Source organism: Glycine max, chromosome 13, assembly GCF_000004515.6.
Source record: "Glycine max cultivar Williams 82 chromosome 13, Glycine_max_v4.0, whole genome shotgun sequence".
Classification (NCBI taxonomy): Eukaryota; Viridiplantae; Streptophyta; class Magnoliopsida; order Fabales; family Fabaceae; genus Glycine; species Glycine max.
In genome coordinates, this window is record NC_038249.2 from 35654019 (window position 1) to 35670304 (window position 16286).

The 16286-nt window shown below is 31.7% G+C and overlaps 3 protein-coding genes across 3 annotated transcripts; all 3 read left to right on the top strand.

The window, feature by feature from the left end:
- Positions 1-4698: 4698 nt before the first annotated feature.
- Positions 4699-8768, top strand: LOC100811331 (beta carbonic anhydrase 5, chloroplastic). The gene is made up of 9 exons (XM_003543093.5): positions 4699-5114; positions 5219-5289; positions 5893-6054; positions 6147-6195; positions 6369-6482; positions 6602-6655; positions 7162-7247; positions 7343-7445; positions 8354-8768. The coding sequence occupies exons 1-9, from the start codon at positions 5049-5051 to the stop codon at positions 8552-8554; spliced, it is 906 nt and encodes a 301-aa protein (XP_003543141.1). The 5' UTR covers positions 4699-5048; the 3' UTR covers positions 8555-8768.
- Positions 8769-12992: 4224 nt separating this feature from the next.
- On the top strand, positions 12993-13619 carry LOC100811856 (uncharacterized). The gene has a single exon (NM_001253136.3). The coding sequence runs from the start codon at positions 13071-13073 to the stop codon at positions 13383-13385; it is 315 nt and encodes a 104-aa protein (NP_001240065.1). The 5' UTR covers positions 12993-13070; the 3' UTR covers positions 13386-13619.
- A 1813-nt stretch (positions 13620-15432) lies between these two features.
- Positions 15433-16199, top strand: LOC100527317 (uncharacterized). The gene has a single exon (NM_001362670.1). It carries the CDS (start codon positions 15522-15524, stop codon positions 15858-15860), a length of 339 nt encoding a protein of 112 aa, NP_001349599.1. The 5' UTR covers positions 15433-15521; the 3' UTR covers positions 15861-16199.
- The last annotated feature ends 87 nt before the right edge of the window (positions 16200-16286 follow it).

The window sequence follows — 16286 nt, forward strand, 5'->3', positions numbered from 1 at the left end:
TGTCTAACACTCTAACTTTTCATTTTTTGTTTTTGCTGAAATTGTAACTCATCAAAACTGCCGGAATAAGTCACTTTAACCGTACGCAATCCTGATGACTAGTGAGCTACAACAAAGCTGGTTGTTCCTGGCTTTGAATATTTGCCTCAACTGTCTTATTCTATTCAGGGCCTCTTTTGCAACACTTGACTTGACTTTAGGGTCATCATTTAACACGTGTAGCACGAACCAAATTTGACAGCTACACAACAAACAAAGGCAAAGATTCTTAATTCTCAAGGCTTTCGAATTTTCCCTGCTTTTTTCTCGTCGTCTTTTGCTCTGTTTAGATGAAGAAAGAATAAAATAAAAAACAAAGGAGCAAACAAAAACGAAAGAGAAGAAGGATGCAATTGAGATGTATTGATCCAAATAAACAAATAAAAATGTAATCTCGCTTATTTATTTATTTATTTGGGTCAGTGTAAAAAAGAATATAATAGGAAAAACTGTTTATTTACATACAAAAATTTATATATTCAACCCTAAAAAAATTGAACTTTTTAGTCCGTTATTTTCAATTCATATATATCATTACCGTATAGAGATTTTTCACGTAAATAATAATAAAAATAATTATTTACATAAATAATGCAAACAAAAAATTACTTTTGATGTTATGAAATTGATTTCCCAATAATTAATTTCTTAATATAAGCAGTCTTTTGAATTTGAACATCACTTTGGTTGATCTGATTTTTCGATATTTATTTTGGTGTGGATATGAGAAAAGAGGATGATCCTTAGAATTTATGTTCTTGTCTGGGTCAAGGTAGATCATTGGCTCGTGATACGATGATTAATACGTTTCGTTATGCAATTCTCCAAAAAATTCTTTAGATATGTTTGAGACATTTTTTAACCTATACACAAGATGTATGTAGTTCATGTACTCATGGTAAATATTTACAAGTAGCAACACCATGAGAACAAGGTGTGACACCCTCTACTCCACACACATATATACTAATAATAAAAGAAATAATAATGCTTAATTAATTAAAATTTTTAAAACACATTTAAATAAAAGCATTTCACAAGGATAAAATATTCACATTCACTTAGTGAAATCATAATTCAAACAAATGATAAAATTATTTTGGCTCAAAACAAAGTCACTCATTCTAAATGAAAAGAAGTCACACTAAAGTTGAAATCATAAAAACAACTTTATTTTTCATGAAATTATAATATATGAAATTAAACTCTATGCCTCAAGGTCACAATTATCAGAGCATTTTTTCTGGTATGGGCTAAACCTCTCCATCTATAACATGAAACTCATCATATGATAGCTCACCTCAGCCCAAACACAAACACACACCGAGAGTGAGTTATCACATTCGTATATAATAAAACACCAGAGCATGCAAAACATATAATACTTAGAGTTGAATTTAGATAAACAATCTCATTACACAAAATCACACACATTATTCACACGTATTCAAGTTCACACACTCCAGAAAATAATACAAAAATCTCAGTCGTTAACTCAATGGAAGTTAAACACAAACGTTATGCAACATATACACGGGACTCAAGCCTACATGTAATGTGGTACCATTTTCAGTAAAAAACCTTATCGGACGCATAAAAGTATATGACAAGACATGTCTCACAATGGGTAAATTAGGTCACCCTCACTAAGTGAAATCACCAGTCAGAGTTAGTCTGTTTTGCGAAAATGCTCCAATCATGTGGGATCCATACAGACTTAAAGGAACACTCAAACCAAATATTTACCCCAAGGCTTAGACTCCAAGAAGTTCATTAGGATTTTTTCCCCCTGATTCAGATCCAACCCATAAAATATTTTAACACACATACTCTACCTATAAATTATGCAATATACACAATTACTCAATTTTTTCAAAATCTCAATTATTTTCAAAATTATTTTAACTCATCGCGCCTCTAATGGTTAAACTTGTCGGATTCCCACGGTGAAAACCATCACCAAAACTCATTACACATGAACTCACAATTCATCGAATACTTCAATTATACTCATATATCATGTTATACATTCATAATAATGTTTATAAGACACAACCTATATACATACACATAAACTCGAATAATTTTTAAAATTATATCAAAACAACACTATAACATCTTCAATGTCAATTAATTAATAACAATATAAATTCTAGGTAGTTTATATGCACTAACCAAATCAAAATAGTAAGTATAAAATACTGATATGCATCCTTTAAGTCTCGATTAACTAACTACAAAAATATTTAACTAATAAGTAAGCATGTATTATAATAATAAAATATATCTAATTTCAAAGTTTATAAATATATTTACATGTAGAAAATATATATAATACATCACAATACAATTACATGTAATATCAGGCCATAAGAGTTATTCATACGAAAAATCAATTTAAGGTTTGGCAATTCACTTGGGTTTTGAAATTGAAACCAATGCAATAGGTCGTAATGACAATTAATGTGTATATAAAAAAAACCGTATAGCTCCATATATATATGATTATTATTATATAATTCAAAATTGAAATCAAAACTTGAAACATGTAAATGATTTATGTGAAATAAAGCTTGAAATATATGTAAATAAATCAAATTTGCACGAGTGAAATTTAATATCAGTGACAAGCAACAAATTTAGGAAAAAAGCAAAATTTAATTTCAAAAAAAAGAAACAACTCAAAATTAATCCTCTAGGGATCCCTACACATGTTTATTTTAATCTCTAAGCACAAGTAACTCATCAATTACCTCGATGTAGTCGCTCAAGCATTCTCCATTAGTAATGGTGGCGTTTCTGGTGCTCTCTAGAGCTCATTCTCATATTGTTCTGTTAGGGTTCTTGAGAGTTAGAGAAAAAAGAATATAAATGTTTTCTAAAGTTGCTTAAGGTTAAAAATTCTTTTATAGTGAAGAAACTGATGACTTAATTCTTTTTCTTATTTATTTATTTTTATTTAAAAGAAAAGGCAAAAGGCACGATTGTTACACAAGACATGTGCAATTTCTGGAATTTTGCTATAGTCACATTACCTTTCATCCAGCTTGACTGTGAAATCTCCAGCAAACTGAACCTTTCTAGGATTTATTGTCTCTTGGATTAAGAAGTGTGTGTTGCATTAATCAAACTCAAGAACAGTGTGAGCATTTGCCTTTTTCTGTGCATCTTCGATGACCTTGTTTAGTATTTACATATAAACTTGGTCGGATGTAAGCATGATTGCGACTTCTCTCTCTTTTATTGAACAATGCATTATACCTTAAATATGTTGATTTTACCAGCGTACCTATTGACAAATTTCTTGAGTATCCAATTAATCGAATCAACATGATTGGTGGCCATGTGCTCCATCATTGGCCACCATCCCATACAAATTATATTTATATCGAGTAATTAAATATATACATTTTTCTTAAATGGTCTTCTAGATAAATTATATTCTTTATATATATATATATATATTAGTAAACTAAAAGTTGAAAAAAAAAATAATTTCCAAAAAATAGGAAGAAAAAAAATAGAAAACAATTTAAATAATAAAAAATTAAAAGAAATAAATAAGATAAATAAAAATTAGTTCACTTTCTCAACTTAGTTAAAAAAATCAATTCTCCAAAAACCGATATTGTAAGGTGATTTATAAAAAAATAAAAATAAAACAATGTTATAAAATCGGTTTAAAAAAAAAAATAGACAGGTGAGAAATAATTTGGATGTGACCGACTTCTTATGATAAATAATATTTTATATCATTGGTCTAAATTATTTGAATAAATATTTTTTATATTATTTAAGTGAAAAATCTTACCGTATATCATCCAAGATGGATGGACTTGCTGGATATAAACTCTAGAGAACTTCTAAAGTTTTAATTCCCGTTTAGTCAAATTTGCCTTTCCGAAAGAATCTCAATGGTACACCATCCAAGTATAGTGCTTCGATGATAAGACAAATATATTTTTATTCATTTCATTAGTCTTTTAATTGTTTTTTCATTGATTTTGATGTTCATCATTTTTTTTTAAAATTATTGTTATACAAATTACAGTGACTAGTCCTGCATTTTTTTATATAAAATTTCGTGCATTTTTTTTGATAAATAACTGTAATAAATATTGAATTTATTATTTATGACTTCATTTAAATTATCCAAATTCTTTTTCTTTTGGTCCTCATCATCAGGTTATCTTTTATGGAAGATAGTTTTGAAATTTTATAGGATTACTATGCACAATAAATTTCACTTTAAATATTTAATTGTATATCCAAATTTAAACTTGATATTACTAATTAAGAACAAATAACATCAATACCTTTCCATACCGATTGGTCTACACAAATTTAAACTTGATATTACTAATTAAGAATAAGAAACAACAATTGCGCTCCTTACCAATTGATCTACATGTTAAACATAATAATTATTCAAATTCTCTAGCATTAGGGGCATATAGTACATTAGCATTAATTAATTACTTAACCTAGAAATTATTTTTAAAAAATAAAATTTAAAAGTCAATTAAAATTAACAGATTAATAAATAAATAATAATAATATTGACAGCAGTAATAGGGTGTATTATTGATCTGATATGATCAAACCCTTATATCTTTATGCCTTTATCTATCTGTGAGGCAGCATTTCCTTTTGTGGAATTTTCATTTTAACCGTACATATGTTTGTATTCCAGAACCTTCCCCAGATTTACTTGGTCCTCTTCCTCTTCACGGAATTGTGAATTATGTGAAGTCACAAAGTCAAAAGCACAGTTTGACAGTATCATGTCATGGGCAACTGGTGGTGGAGGTTCAAAGGAATAACCTTTTTGTTGCCACCTTTATTTTTATTTAAGCACCTTGGTTTCTCCGTCTTTCTTGGAGACACACACACGCTCTCTCATGACTCTAACCAACTTACCCACCAACTAATAATCTTTTTAATTCCAAAAAACCAAACAATGCCTCTTTTTCTCACTTCACAACTTTTATTTGTGTTTGAGTTCTCCAATGGCAGCTCCTGCACCATTCTCTCTTTCTTCTGATCCCTTCGCTTCCAAATCTGCCACATCAACGGTATTTATTTTCATGTTTTCACAAGTCACATTCTTTATTTATCTCTTACGTGCCCATTTTTTGTTTTTGTATTTGTGAATGAGCTAATTATTATAGTGAAACAGATCTTTGGTCCTGCCGCGCTGAAAAAAGGGAACTTTGAGCAAACCCATTTCGGAATTTTCACGGCTTTAAGGTTGGTGCCTATCTTTCTCTGCTTACCTTGCTTCAATCGTGTTGGATTCGCTTACTGTCTGATCTTACGTTAATTTTCATGTCTGGGGTGTTCGTTCCTAGCTAGTGTAATTATCTGAAAACTTCAAAGTTCCAATCTTTACTTTGTTTCTAAGTTTCGCAGTTAATTTATAAATATTGATGTAACAAAGATAAATGAAAATGGTTATAAACCTTGAATCTCCCCTAATTATTGAGGAAAAGGCGTATTTAAGGGAGGAAACTGAGGGTTCTGAATTCTGATCCCTAGCTGATTTGGGTTGCAGATTTGCAGATTCATAATGCTTAATTGCATATTGATATTGCAATCTTCCCTTGTTTGATAACTCCAAAGTACCTATTCTATAAATAAGTCTGCAGCTGTAATTTTCTTTCTTTGTAATTTGTATGTATGGACCCTGATTTGAATATTTGTCTAGCTAGATTACAGTTTCTGCTGCTAATTCTTAGAATTCAGAACAGTTAATTATTTGAATTATTCTTATTGTGACGAAACCCATTGGAGGCTCCTTTATTTATTTTTTCCCCCTCACGAGGCTTCTATAACTTGCTCTAATGTTTGCAGGAGAAATCAAGGTTTCACTTTAAAGGCTTCAATGGGGCCTCCGGGATTTACAGAGAAACTTAATAACAACAAGCTAAAGACTTTAGCTGATGCTGAAGATGGGTGTGATATATTTAATGACCTGAAAGATAGGTTTTTAAGTTTTAAAAAGAATAAATACCTGTAAGCTTCAGAAAAACCCATGTCATAGATGTTCATTTCTGATGCCTAATTTAGGGAAAAACTTATTTAATGCTGACTTTGTTTTCTGGCAGGAAAAATATTGAACATTTTGAAAATCTTGCAAAGGTTCAAACACCAAAGGTAACTGTTCTCTATCTTTGTCTCTGTTACCTACCCACCCTTTTGGCCAAGCCCTTTGTTGTTTATTAATTTTTCATTTATGGTTTGTTTCTTATTCCCTTCAGTTCATTTCTTCAAGTTGTCTACTGAAGCATTAGCAAATAAGTATTCTTTACTAACAATTCCCAGAACAGTTCATGGTTATTGCTTGTGCAGATTCTAGGGTATGCCCTTCTAATGTTTTGGGATTTCAACCAGGAGAAGCATTCATGATTCGCAATGTTGCTAATTTGGTTCCTACCTTTGAGGTATAAGTCTCACTGCTAGTGATTTGGTTGTTTGTGTTTATGAGATAATTATCATTGTTTAAAGCCTGAAAGAAAGAGATACCTTATTTGCTTCTTCTATTTCCTTTTTCCTGATACAGAGTGGACCCACAGAAACGAATGCGGCTCTTGAATTTGCGGTGAACTCCCTTCTGGTAAGCATTTTTTTACTTAAGAAGTGGAAGACAGGATTTACTTTCTTGATTTGGAAACTTATAATGCTTTAAATATTCATTTATCCATCACTTATTTACTTATTCACAATTTCTTTTGGGTGATTATGTAGTTATTTGAAGTATAAAATGATTTGGTTAAAATCATGACTGATCTTATGATAACTAAACTTCTATGAAAAGTTTGAATTTGAAGATTGGATATTGGAAATGAAGCGGGAGGAATATGAGTTTATTTTATTTTATTTTTTTCATAGCATTTTTGTTAGGTTGATTGCAAAACACTTATTGAGCTTGGGCACTAGTGAGGTCAACTCATAACATATCATTATAAGACATGCTGAAGTAGCTTCTAATACTTAAGACTCCCAAGAAATATCCATGGAATATTTGATTGCATGAGATTCTAATAGCTCTCTATATTATTGGTCCTAAAACTGTAAGATTTGTACTCATTTTTAAGGAGACACAAAATATTTTCATTACAGGTTGAGAACATCTTAGTCATTGGCCACAGCTGCTGTGGTGGTATACGTGCCCTGATGGGTATGCAAGATGATGATGTTGAAAAAAGGTGTTTAATTCTACATGTTGGTTGTCCTTTTGCTTTCTTTGATTAAAATGTGACATACATTTCTAACTTGAAAAAATATATTTTTTCCCTTGTAGTTTTATAAAAAGTTGGGTCATTGCTGGGAAGAATGCAAGAAAAAAAGCCAAGGCTGCTGCTTCTAACCTCAGCTTTGATGAGCAGTGCAAGCATTGTGAGAAGGTGATTTATTTTTGTTCTTAGATTTTAATGTGTGATTTGGCTGTTGAAATTTCAAATAGTTTATACACTGTCCCCAAATAGTGCATAATGGCTTATGATATTTGACACTTGGCAGGGAAAGGGGGTGGGGGTGGGGGTGGGAAGGGTAGGCACTAGTATTTTGACAGAAGTAATCTTGAAGACTTATCTTCAGTTTCTCCTAATGCGATTTTGGTGAATGTTTTTTTATCATTCAGAAAAGTAATAGCAAACTAAAATCTAAGCCTAATTACACCCGTAGCATCAGTTAGAAGAAGAGGATGTTACAGAGGGGGACATATATCCTAAGTAAAGAAAGTGTATTCTGAACCTGCTACAGACTTTGCTAGTCAATCTGCACAAGCAGATTTTGATGAATATATATTTTTTTAATGTTTTCCATTGCTTTTGCATTTTCTTAAACCTTCTCCTCTGTTTTGGATTTTTGTAGCTAAAAATACTTGATTGTTTTGGAAAATTGGGGATTGCCAACTTGGAGGCGTATGTTGACTCCTATATTGGGTTTCAAAGCTTTATAGGAATAAAATCTTAATCGGTCTAGATTACTGCCTTGATGAATCTCATAACTTTGTTGAAACAAACCCTCCCCTATTTTCTGATAGTCCTAAACTCCTTAACCTGAGTTCATCTTGAGAATTCAAACACATCTTATTTTGCCCTTGTGAAAATAGGATCTGCATCCCTTGAAACAAAATGAGTATATCCTTTTGAATTCTGTCTCATGGTTTTCATTGAATTTCTTCATTGCTATCAGTTTCTGCTTCTCATTAATTGATGCAATCCAACTAGTCATGCAAATGTTAATCCATAAAAAGTTTGAATATGTTGAATACTTTCAAGTTCTAATGCTTCAAGTGTTTTCTGTACAGGAATCAATTAACCATTCCTTGTTAAATCTACTTACTTACCCCTGGATAGAAGAAAAGGTGGCAAATGGAGAACTCTCTATTCATGGTGGTTACTACGACTTTACCGATTGTTCATTTGAGAAGTGGACATTGGATTACCGGGGAACCAAATTGGAGGAAAATGGCAAAATTGCTGCCAAAAACAAAATATTTTGGTGTTGAAGTTTGTACTTATATTTTCCTGTGTTCATCGTGTTGTTTTTTTCAAAAATTCGTAGGACTTTAAAAGCATAGGCTGAGTTATGTATTTTTGTAGGATCTATAAGATGTTTAAATCGATCGAGTTGAATAACCCCCTATCATTTCAGGTGTATGTTGTATTATTGCTATGTGAAAAAACGTTAAGGTCATAATGTACTCCGGGCTTTGATGGTTTTTTTTTTTTTTTCATTCATTTATACACTGCTGATGCAGCAGGTAGGATTTCCCCCCCTCCTTTTTGTTGGAAAGGGAGCTATCTATGTCTTTTTTATGATTTCCACTCAAATGTTGTCCATACTTTTTCACCCCATAATCAACACGACTTTTTCCCAGCAATCCACCATTTCTCATTTGAAGGCAGTGTTTTAAGAATTGGACTGGACCGGCTGGTCCAATTGGAATTCCGTGATCATATTGGTTCGGTTCATGGTAACTTGGTAAGGATTGCAAATACATCAAAATCGGTGTGATCTGGGTTGAATTAGGAATGTCTTTGATTCAATCAGAGTGAGTCTTTATAGTTGAACCGCAATGAGTTTTTGGTTCAACCGTGTGTCTTTTTTATATATAAAAATTATGAATTTTTTCTGAGTTTTTTTTTGTGAACTTATTTTTATTTTTAAGACATTGTATATTTATTTGTGTTTGGAACTTATTTACGAACTTGTATTGACATAAATATTAGTTGTTATTTTGGATATTAGGTAGTTTATAATGATTATCATTTGAAATTTAAAGTAGTGAATGATTAAATTATGTTAATTATATTATTTTTTTGATATATGTTAGGTAAAATCTGTTCGATCAATGAGACTTCAATTTGACCAATGATCCATTAATTCGGTAGCTTGACCGGTTTGATAAGCGGTCCAATACGTAAAACATTATTTGAAGGAATGGTGTGGTTACTAACCGTTCTGAATTACCTGAAAAATTCTTATTTGCGAAATTAGGGTTCTTCCTCTAAAATTTGGATTAAAATTTGGTCATAAGAGCATGTTTTTTCAACATAATCAGAACATCATCATTCATTTGGATTAAAAATTCTTATGCAAAGTAATTAAAGATGAATGTGAAAGTAATTCTTATAGATCATAAGGTAACCGTTCCGAACATCATCATGCAAAGAATTTCTTATACAAATAAGGTAACCAACCTCTCAGAACATCTGAAGTTTCTGCATAATTCATTGCCAAATGAATGTGAAAGCTACAGACAGAAACCAAATAGATAATAAGCCTTGAAGACTTGCCTAGTTTCAGTTTCTTCTTACAAATATCCAAACCTAGTAACAATCACATAACATGAGTACTCTCTCTTCATAACTTTTGGGTACAGACGCTCTTTTTTATTTTAATTTATTTGGGTTGTATGCTTAAGTACAACTTGGGCCTGAAGCTGAACCTACCCCATTGTGTTCATTGCTTATTTGGGAAAGCCTTTTTGGATAGTAGCATATGGTGAATGGATCATCGGCTAGGAGTATATCTTATTCTGTATGACGGAAAAAAGATGTTACATGCAGTCTTGCAATGCTAATATGAAGCTTCTCAATTTAATAATTTATTCTATCTCTTTCTCATTCTTAGCTTTGTGTTTATTCTGACGTGGTGAATTCTATAATTTTGTGCGCACACCTCTTGAACCATAAAAAAATGTCACATCTTAATGATTGAATTTCAGGGTTATAGCTGTTTTATATCCTATTGCATGATTCTTTAATAATTCTGTTATCATTGTAGGCTAATAGAACATGCATCTGTCGACTGCTGCACATCAGCACATGGGCATGTTTGGTATTGGATATAGACATGGATGTCGGACATATTAGTAGTAATACAATCTAATCATCTAAATTTAGTCACTTTTCTGGTTGTAAAATTACATAACAAATTGATTTTCTTGTATTTCCATTTTTGTTATTCTGCTAATTTTATGTGATGGATATGTGATATGTGATGTGTTTCAATGAGATGGTGGATGAAGAATTTGTGCTATTTCGTTGGCATGAAAGAGGATCGTGTTAATAGCAGGAATTTGTCTTCAGGTGCTTCCATTAAGGCTCTTTATCTGATAAAACAGAGTGATGAAAATGCAGTGTTAAGAAAGTTGCCGCTACTGCTTAGTTGATTGCATATATGCTAATTTTCATTTGTCAAAACTACAAACTCTCTTAGAAAAGGTAATCTTGCATGGTATCACTGGTGTTATATGATCTTTCGTATTGGCTTTGTTGAAAATATTAGTAACTGGTAAGTAGTATATATATAAACACTATTTAACAGAGAATAGAAACTTATTTGATTGTGCAACAGAAATAACAGAATGATAAGAGATACGTTGTAACTTTTTCAATTTTATCTGATCTGTATTTATCAGATTTGATAAGAGAGGAGCATAGTTGTTATCTATTTTATTCCAATAAGCTAAGATCAAATATCTTATCTGTATTTATCAGATAGGTAGTTAGAATGAGTTATAAATCTGAGCAGAGATGTAATTCTGAAGCTATCAGTGAAAAGTGAAAACATTTACTTTCTAATGCTATTCTTGACGATTGTTTTAGTGAGACCAAGGCTTAGAATCAATACAAATGTATACTCTCTTGGAATTTAAGATATAACTTGATTCATAAAACTTGTGTAATCTCAAGAAACCTTTATTGAGTTAATGTAATTTACTCTATTATTATTTATTTAATTATGTTAATCAATATCTGGTCATGACAGAATGTTAGATCCTAAAAATATTTATGTGAGTTTTTGCTATATAGTGGCACAAGAAATCATGTAAAGGAGGAAAACAGGTTCCTAATTCAATTGAAAACAGAATTTTCTCCAAGATTAGATTGCTTGATCAATATTTGGTCCATACGTGAACAGGAAAATTTACAAGTTTGAAAGATGGTGTTTTCTGCTTCTAACTTTTTCAACAATGATTGGTCAGACAAGGTTTGCAGAGGCAGGTATCCTACTACAATCAACATCTCCACTGTCACAAGTGCCAAATTTTCCAAACTGGAGTTGCCTCCACTACTTGTAATTCCAAAGTACCCAAGTGAATGTTTGGATTAAAAATTGAACACTTAAACTTAAGGTACAAACCGAGCTTGCGAAAAGCAACTCAAGTCTCGCTTCTATAAAACTGAGTTTCTATGCAAAATTTTAATGTCCAAACATACTTTTGAGAGTAACCAAACATGTCACAAAGCTGATTATAGAGCATTCCAAACGAAAAACCTTACAAAGCCCAAGTTCCTGAAAATCCTAAGTCACAACCAGCAACCATTCCTTAAACTAGTTCTTTGCTATAATACCTTGTACTGTCTAATGCGTTTACTATTTATAATTTGTTGTTGCCATTATAGGATGGCTCTATTGAGATTAATTTGTACTTAGTGTATAATATTAAATTACACAATACTGTCTCAGTTTTAAGGTTGTTCGAGTAAATTTTTTTGCAGTGTATTGATTGTATTCCTACATCAGATTTTCATATCTTCCAGTCCAGTAAAATCTTGAAATTCTGAATACTGTATTTATGAATACAGAAATTCCTTCAATGTAGCCAAATTAATATATGGCAATGGTATACATACGTTTCTTCATCTATTTTCTCTTCAAATAGGAAAATGTGCCCATAACAGCTGCAACCTCTTTCCTTGTTTTTAGGAGTTTAATATGTTGTTGTTTACATTTCAAATATTAGGAGATATGATTCTGTTTTTTAAATAAAATTATCCTGTTATGCCTAGAAACAAGGGATGTATCTGTTATGCTTAGTGCTCTGTATATAGAGCTGTCTCAATAAAATATTTTAAGCTTCTCTGGACATCACTTTTTCCTACTCTCATAAACCCCGAAAACAATAGAAATACTTGTAGGATTCGTTCATTGTCGATGCACCACACAGGAATTATCTAAGCATACATAAGCTTGTATTGCATTTCTCTATATTATTTAAAACTAAAGATCAGTTGAAGTTCCAGATGTAGCACATTGTATTGTATGCATTTTAATCAAGGTTTTGTGATGGCAGACGGTAAACTGCAATGATGTGATTATTAGGAATGATAAGAATCAATTTTACACCTGTTGCACTATAGTTTCATAAAATTTAGTAAACTGTACCAATTATTTTCATGGAAAACATGAAATTTCTTGAAATAATTAACATATTTTTATGACATATATAATTGAAAATAAATAAATATATCTAAGGAATCTAGCTAGCAGTGTATAGTAGAGAATTGAACCTGATGGCTAGGCTGATGTGCATGTGGCTCTATCCGAGTTGAAAATACTATCATGATAAACTTGTACAAAAGCCACAAGTTATCCATAAGGGGACAAACTTACCTCGTCTATAAAAGCCCACATACAACATATCAAGGCCACTACACTACCTCAAAGCATATCTTGCATAGAATATTGATTAATTAAGAAAGCTCTTAGTCATTCATTTGCTAGCTCCAATAATGGGTTCTAGCAGATTGTCATTCATTTTAGCACTTGTGCTTGTAACATTTTCATTCATCATGATCATTGACTCAAGGGTTGCAGAGGCACGTACCCTGCCAAAATCAGCCTTATTGCCTTCCAAAGTTTATATACCTACTGTTCCTCTTCCTACTCTGCCATTACTGCCAAAGGAAGAGTTGCCTGTTTCAGTCCCTCCCGTTACTGTGCCTGACCTACCAATTCCTGAAGTACCTAAAGTACCAATTCCTGAACTCCCTAAAGTACCAGTGCCAATTCCCAACCTAATAGTTAATAACGCCATAATCCCTTGAGTACCTATGATCTATCCAGTCACTACTACTTATTTTGCTCTAGTCACTTGCTAAAATGTATTTTTTATAATTTGCTGTTGCTATTTCAGGGTGGTTCTGTTGGGGTTTAATTTGTACCTGATGTGTCATTCAGTTAAATGTTATGTTCAGTTTATATGTTGTTTCAGTCAGTTGGACTTCAGCATATTATTTATTTTGATCTGTAATGTATCAACTTTTCATCTTCTAGTTCAATAACTTTTTGAATTTCTGAATACTGTGATCATGGAGGCAGAAGTTTCTTTCAATATGACCTAATTAAGCTATGGCATATATTTCTTTTTTTATCTCCATGTCTTTTCTCTTTAGTAGGATTCATTCATCATCTACAGACCATGCAGGAATTATCAAATATCAATTGTCCTCATGGCCTGTAGCTGTCATTGTTCTTTCCAAATTCCAACTAAAAATTAAATGTCTCTATCAATCCTCCAAAGATATACTACACATCAAATTGGTCCTCCATTTATTGGGTATATCAAATTGGTCCTTAACTAATGCCATCACTTTTATCTTTCAAGGGCTAATTAATTTGATATTACTTCAAAAGTAGCATTTACACTTCAAAGTTCCAGCCAAAGAGCAATTCAGGCTCCATATGTAGGATAACACATGCGTTGTAATCAAAGCGTTCTAGCAATTTCAGCCTCCCCAGCATAGGACCATAGGTCGCTTCTCTGAAAAGCAAGATGGTGAATGATTTTAATTCCTGAATTTTAAGAATCTGCCATACATAAGACAAGTTGTTTCTGATGTCAATGTTTTTCCTAGAAAAAGCACAAATTTTTACATATTAACATAACCTTTTTTTTTTTCTGGGCCCAACCAAAACCTTTAAAGGTTACATCTCAGGTTCAAAAAGCATGACTTTTCAGGACAGATGTTTATTTCTTCCAATGAATAGTAAGTATATTGAGAAGATTGCATTTGATCTTAAGATATTTAAACCGTTGGTAATGGAATTTAAACAATAATGCTTATCTCAAATAAGATAAGATTATATTGATGCTGAATAAACTGCTACAGTATAATTCATAGGAATGTTATTTGTATAAAGATTTAAATATATTGTTTGTTTCTTATGAATAGTATTTTTTAAATTTCAATTGTTATTTTTATTTTATTTTTAGTCCTTTTATATATATATATATATATATATATATATATATATATATATATATGACATATTTTACCAGAGGAAATATTTATACGAGAATGAAGGATTAAATCTAGACTATATAACTATAAATGATGAATTAAGATTTAAGGTAAAAAAAATACATGACTCTAAATCAAAATAAAATGGATGTTTTAAACACACATAAAAAATAATTAAGAGATAATTTCTTGTTCTCTTTTTCATGACTCTAGATCCAAGAGTTTTTTTTCCTTCAGATGACTAGCATTAGTCACCTAGTTTGTTTTGTTTCCTTTATAGAAGTCGGGTTCATTGTCATGATTTTTTTTTAAGGGAAGTTGATTGTCACGACTTATGTTAGTTTTTATGTATTTATTAAGTGAAGTCATAAAATAAAACACGACTATAATTTATTTTCTTAAAAAAATTATTAAGTGAAGTCGTGAATTTAAATACTTGGAGACTCATAAATTAATTAATATAATATAATAACATTATGAAAATTTTAAGAACAAAAAAGTATTTAGACATTAATAATATCAACTCATAACTCAATAAACAAATTCCACTATTCCTTCTTTTCTTTTCCTTGTTCTATACTCACCGTTGGAATACCAAACACATTGTAAACCCACAAGCAAAAATCTACTTTTCCTCTCTTATTATAAATTATTCTAAAGAAAATAAAGTTGGATGTCCTACCTTTGAATCCCCAAGATTAAACTATCCAACCACTACCAACAAGGTAGTCCAACAACGTATTGAACAGTCTAAGGAAGGTTAGCAACCATAAAGAAAACTCAAAGGGACTTAGCCACAAAGGGTAGCAGTCATTTTGTATAAAAGGCCTGCCACTAGCATCTGGAATTTGCACACAATTAAGCTCAAATCAAAAGTCCCTTTGCATACTATCTATCACTTATCAGTTATCACAAAGCAAATTCATTAAGTCTTTTGCCATGGCCTCCAACAGCTGCTTCATCTTGGCTTTTTTCATTGCTATTTCCTTCTCATGCATGGATTTTGGCCTAGCAGCTCGCCATCTTATGCAAACAAGTACTGCACCAAATTTGCCTTTGCCAAAACCAACATTGCCACCTTTGCCTTCACTTCCAACACTGCCTCAGGGCAATGTTCCACCTTTGCCTACAATCCCATCTCTTCCAACCATTCCAACTGTTCCACAGGTCACTCTTCCACCACTTGCTGCCACTTTACTTCCAAACTTCCCCACAGTCCCAACCACTATTCCTTCCTTCCCCTTCTTCTCCCCACCACCTTCAGCCACCACTCCCTAAATGAAGCTACTCTGCTTATTGGATACATAGGCACTCGTATCCTTGGAGTTTGGTTCTGGCTTTCAGTGATCGTTGGCTGCATTTCGTGTTGTTTTTATGTTATACATGTGATGGTGATATATATTGTACGTTGTCCATTTATTGCCGGGGAATATTTATAGTAATCTTTCATTTTCCTTTGTTCTTCCATCTTGTATTGTATGGATAGGATTATTGTTTTTTCTTCCTCCTCCTTACTTCATGTACTTGGGGATCATCTATTGTTATAGGATATACGCTATATATAATAAATAATCCATGTTCCTTAATTATATAAATTTATACACTTTGCTTTCCTAAGTTGCTAAGCCTCCTATCGAGTTATTTCTATTCAAAGGGTAACATAATTTGACAAAATATAAATGATATGGATACTTAGAACACATT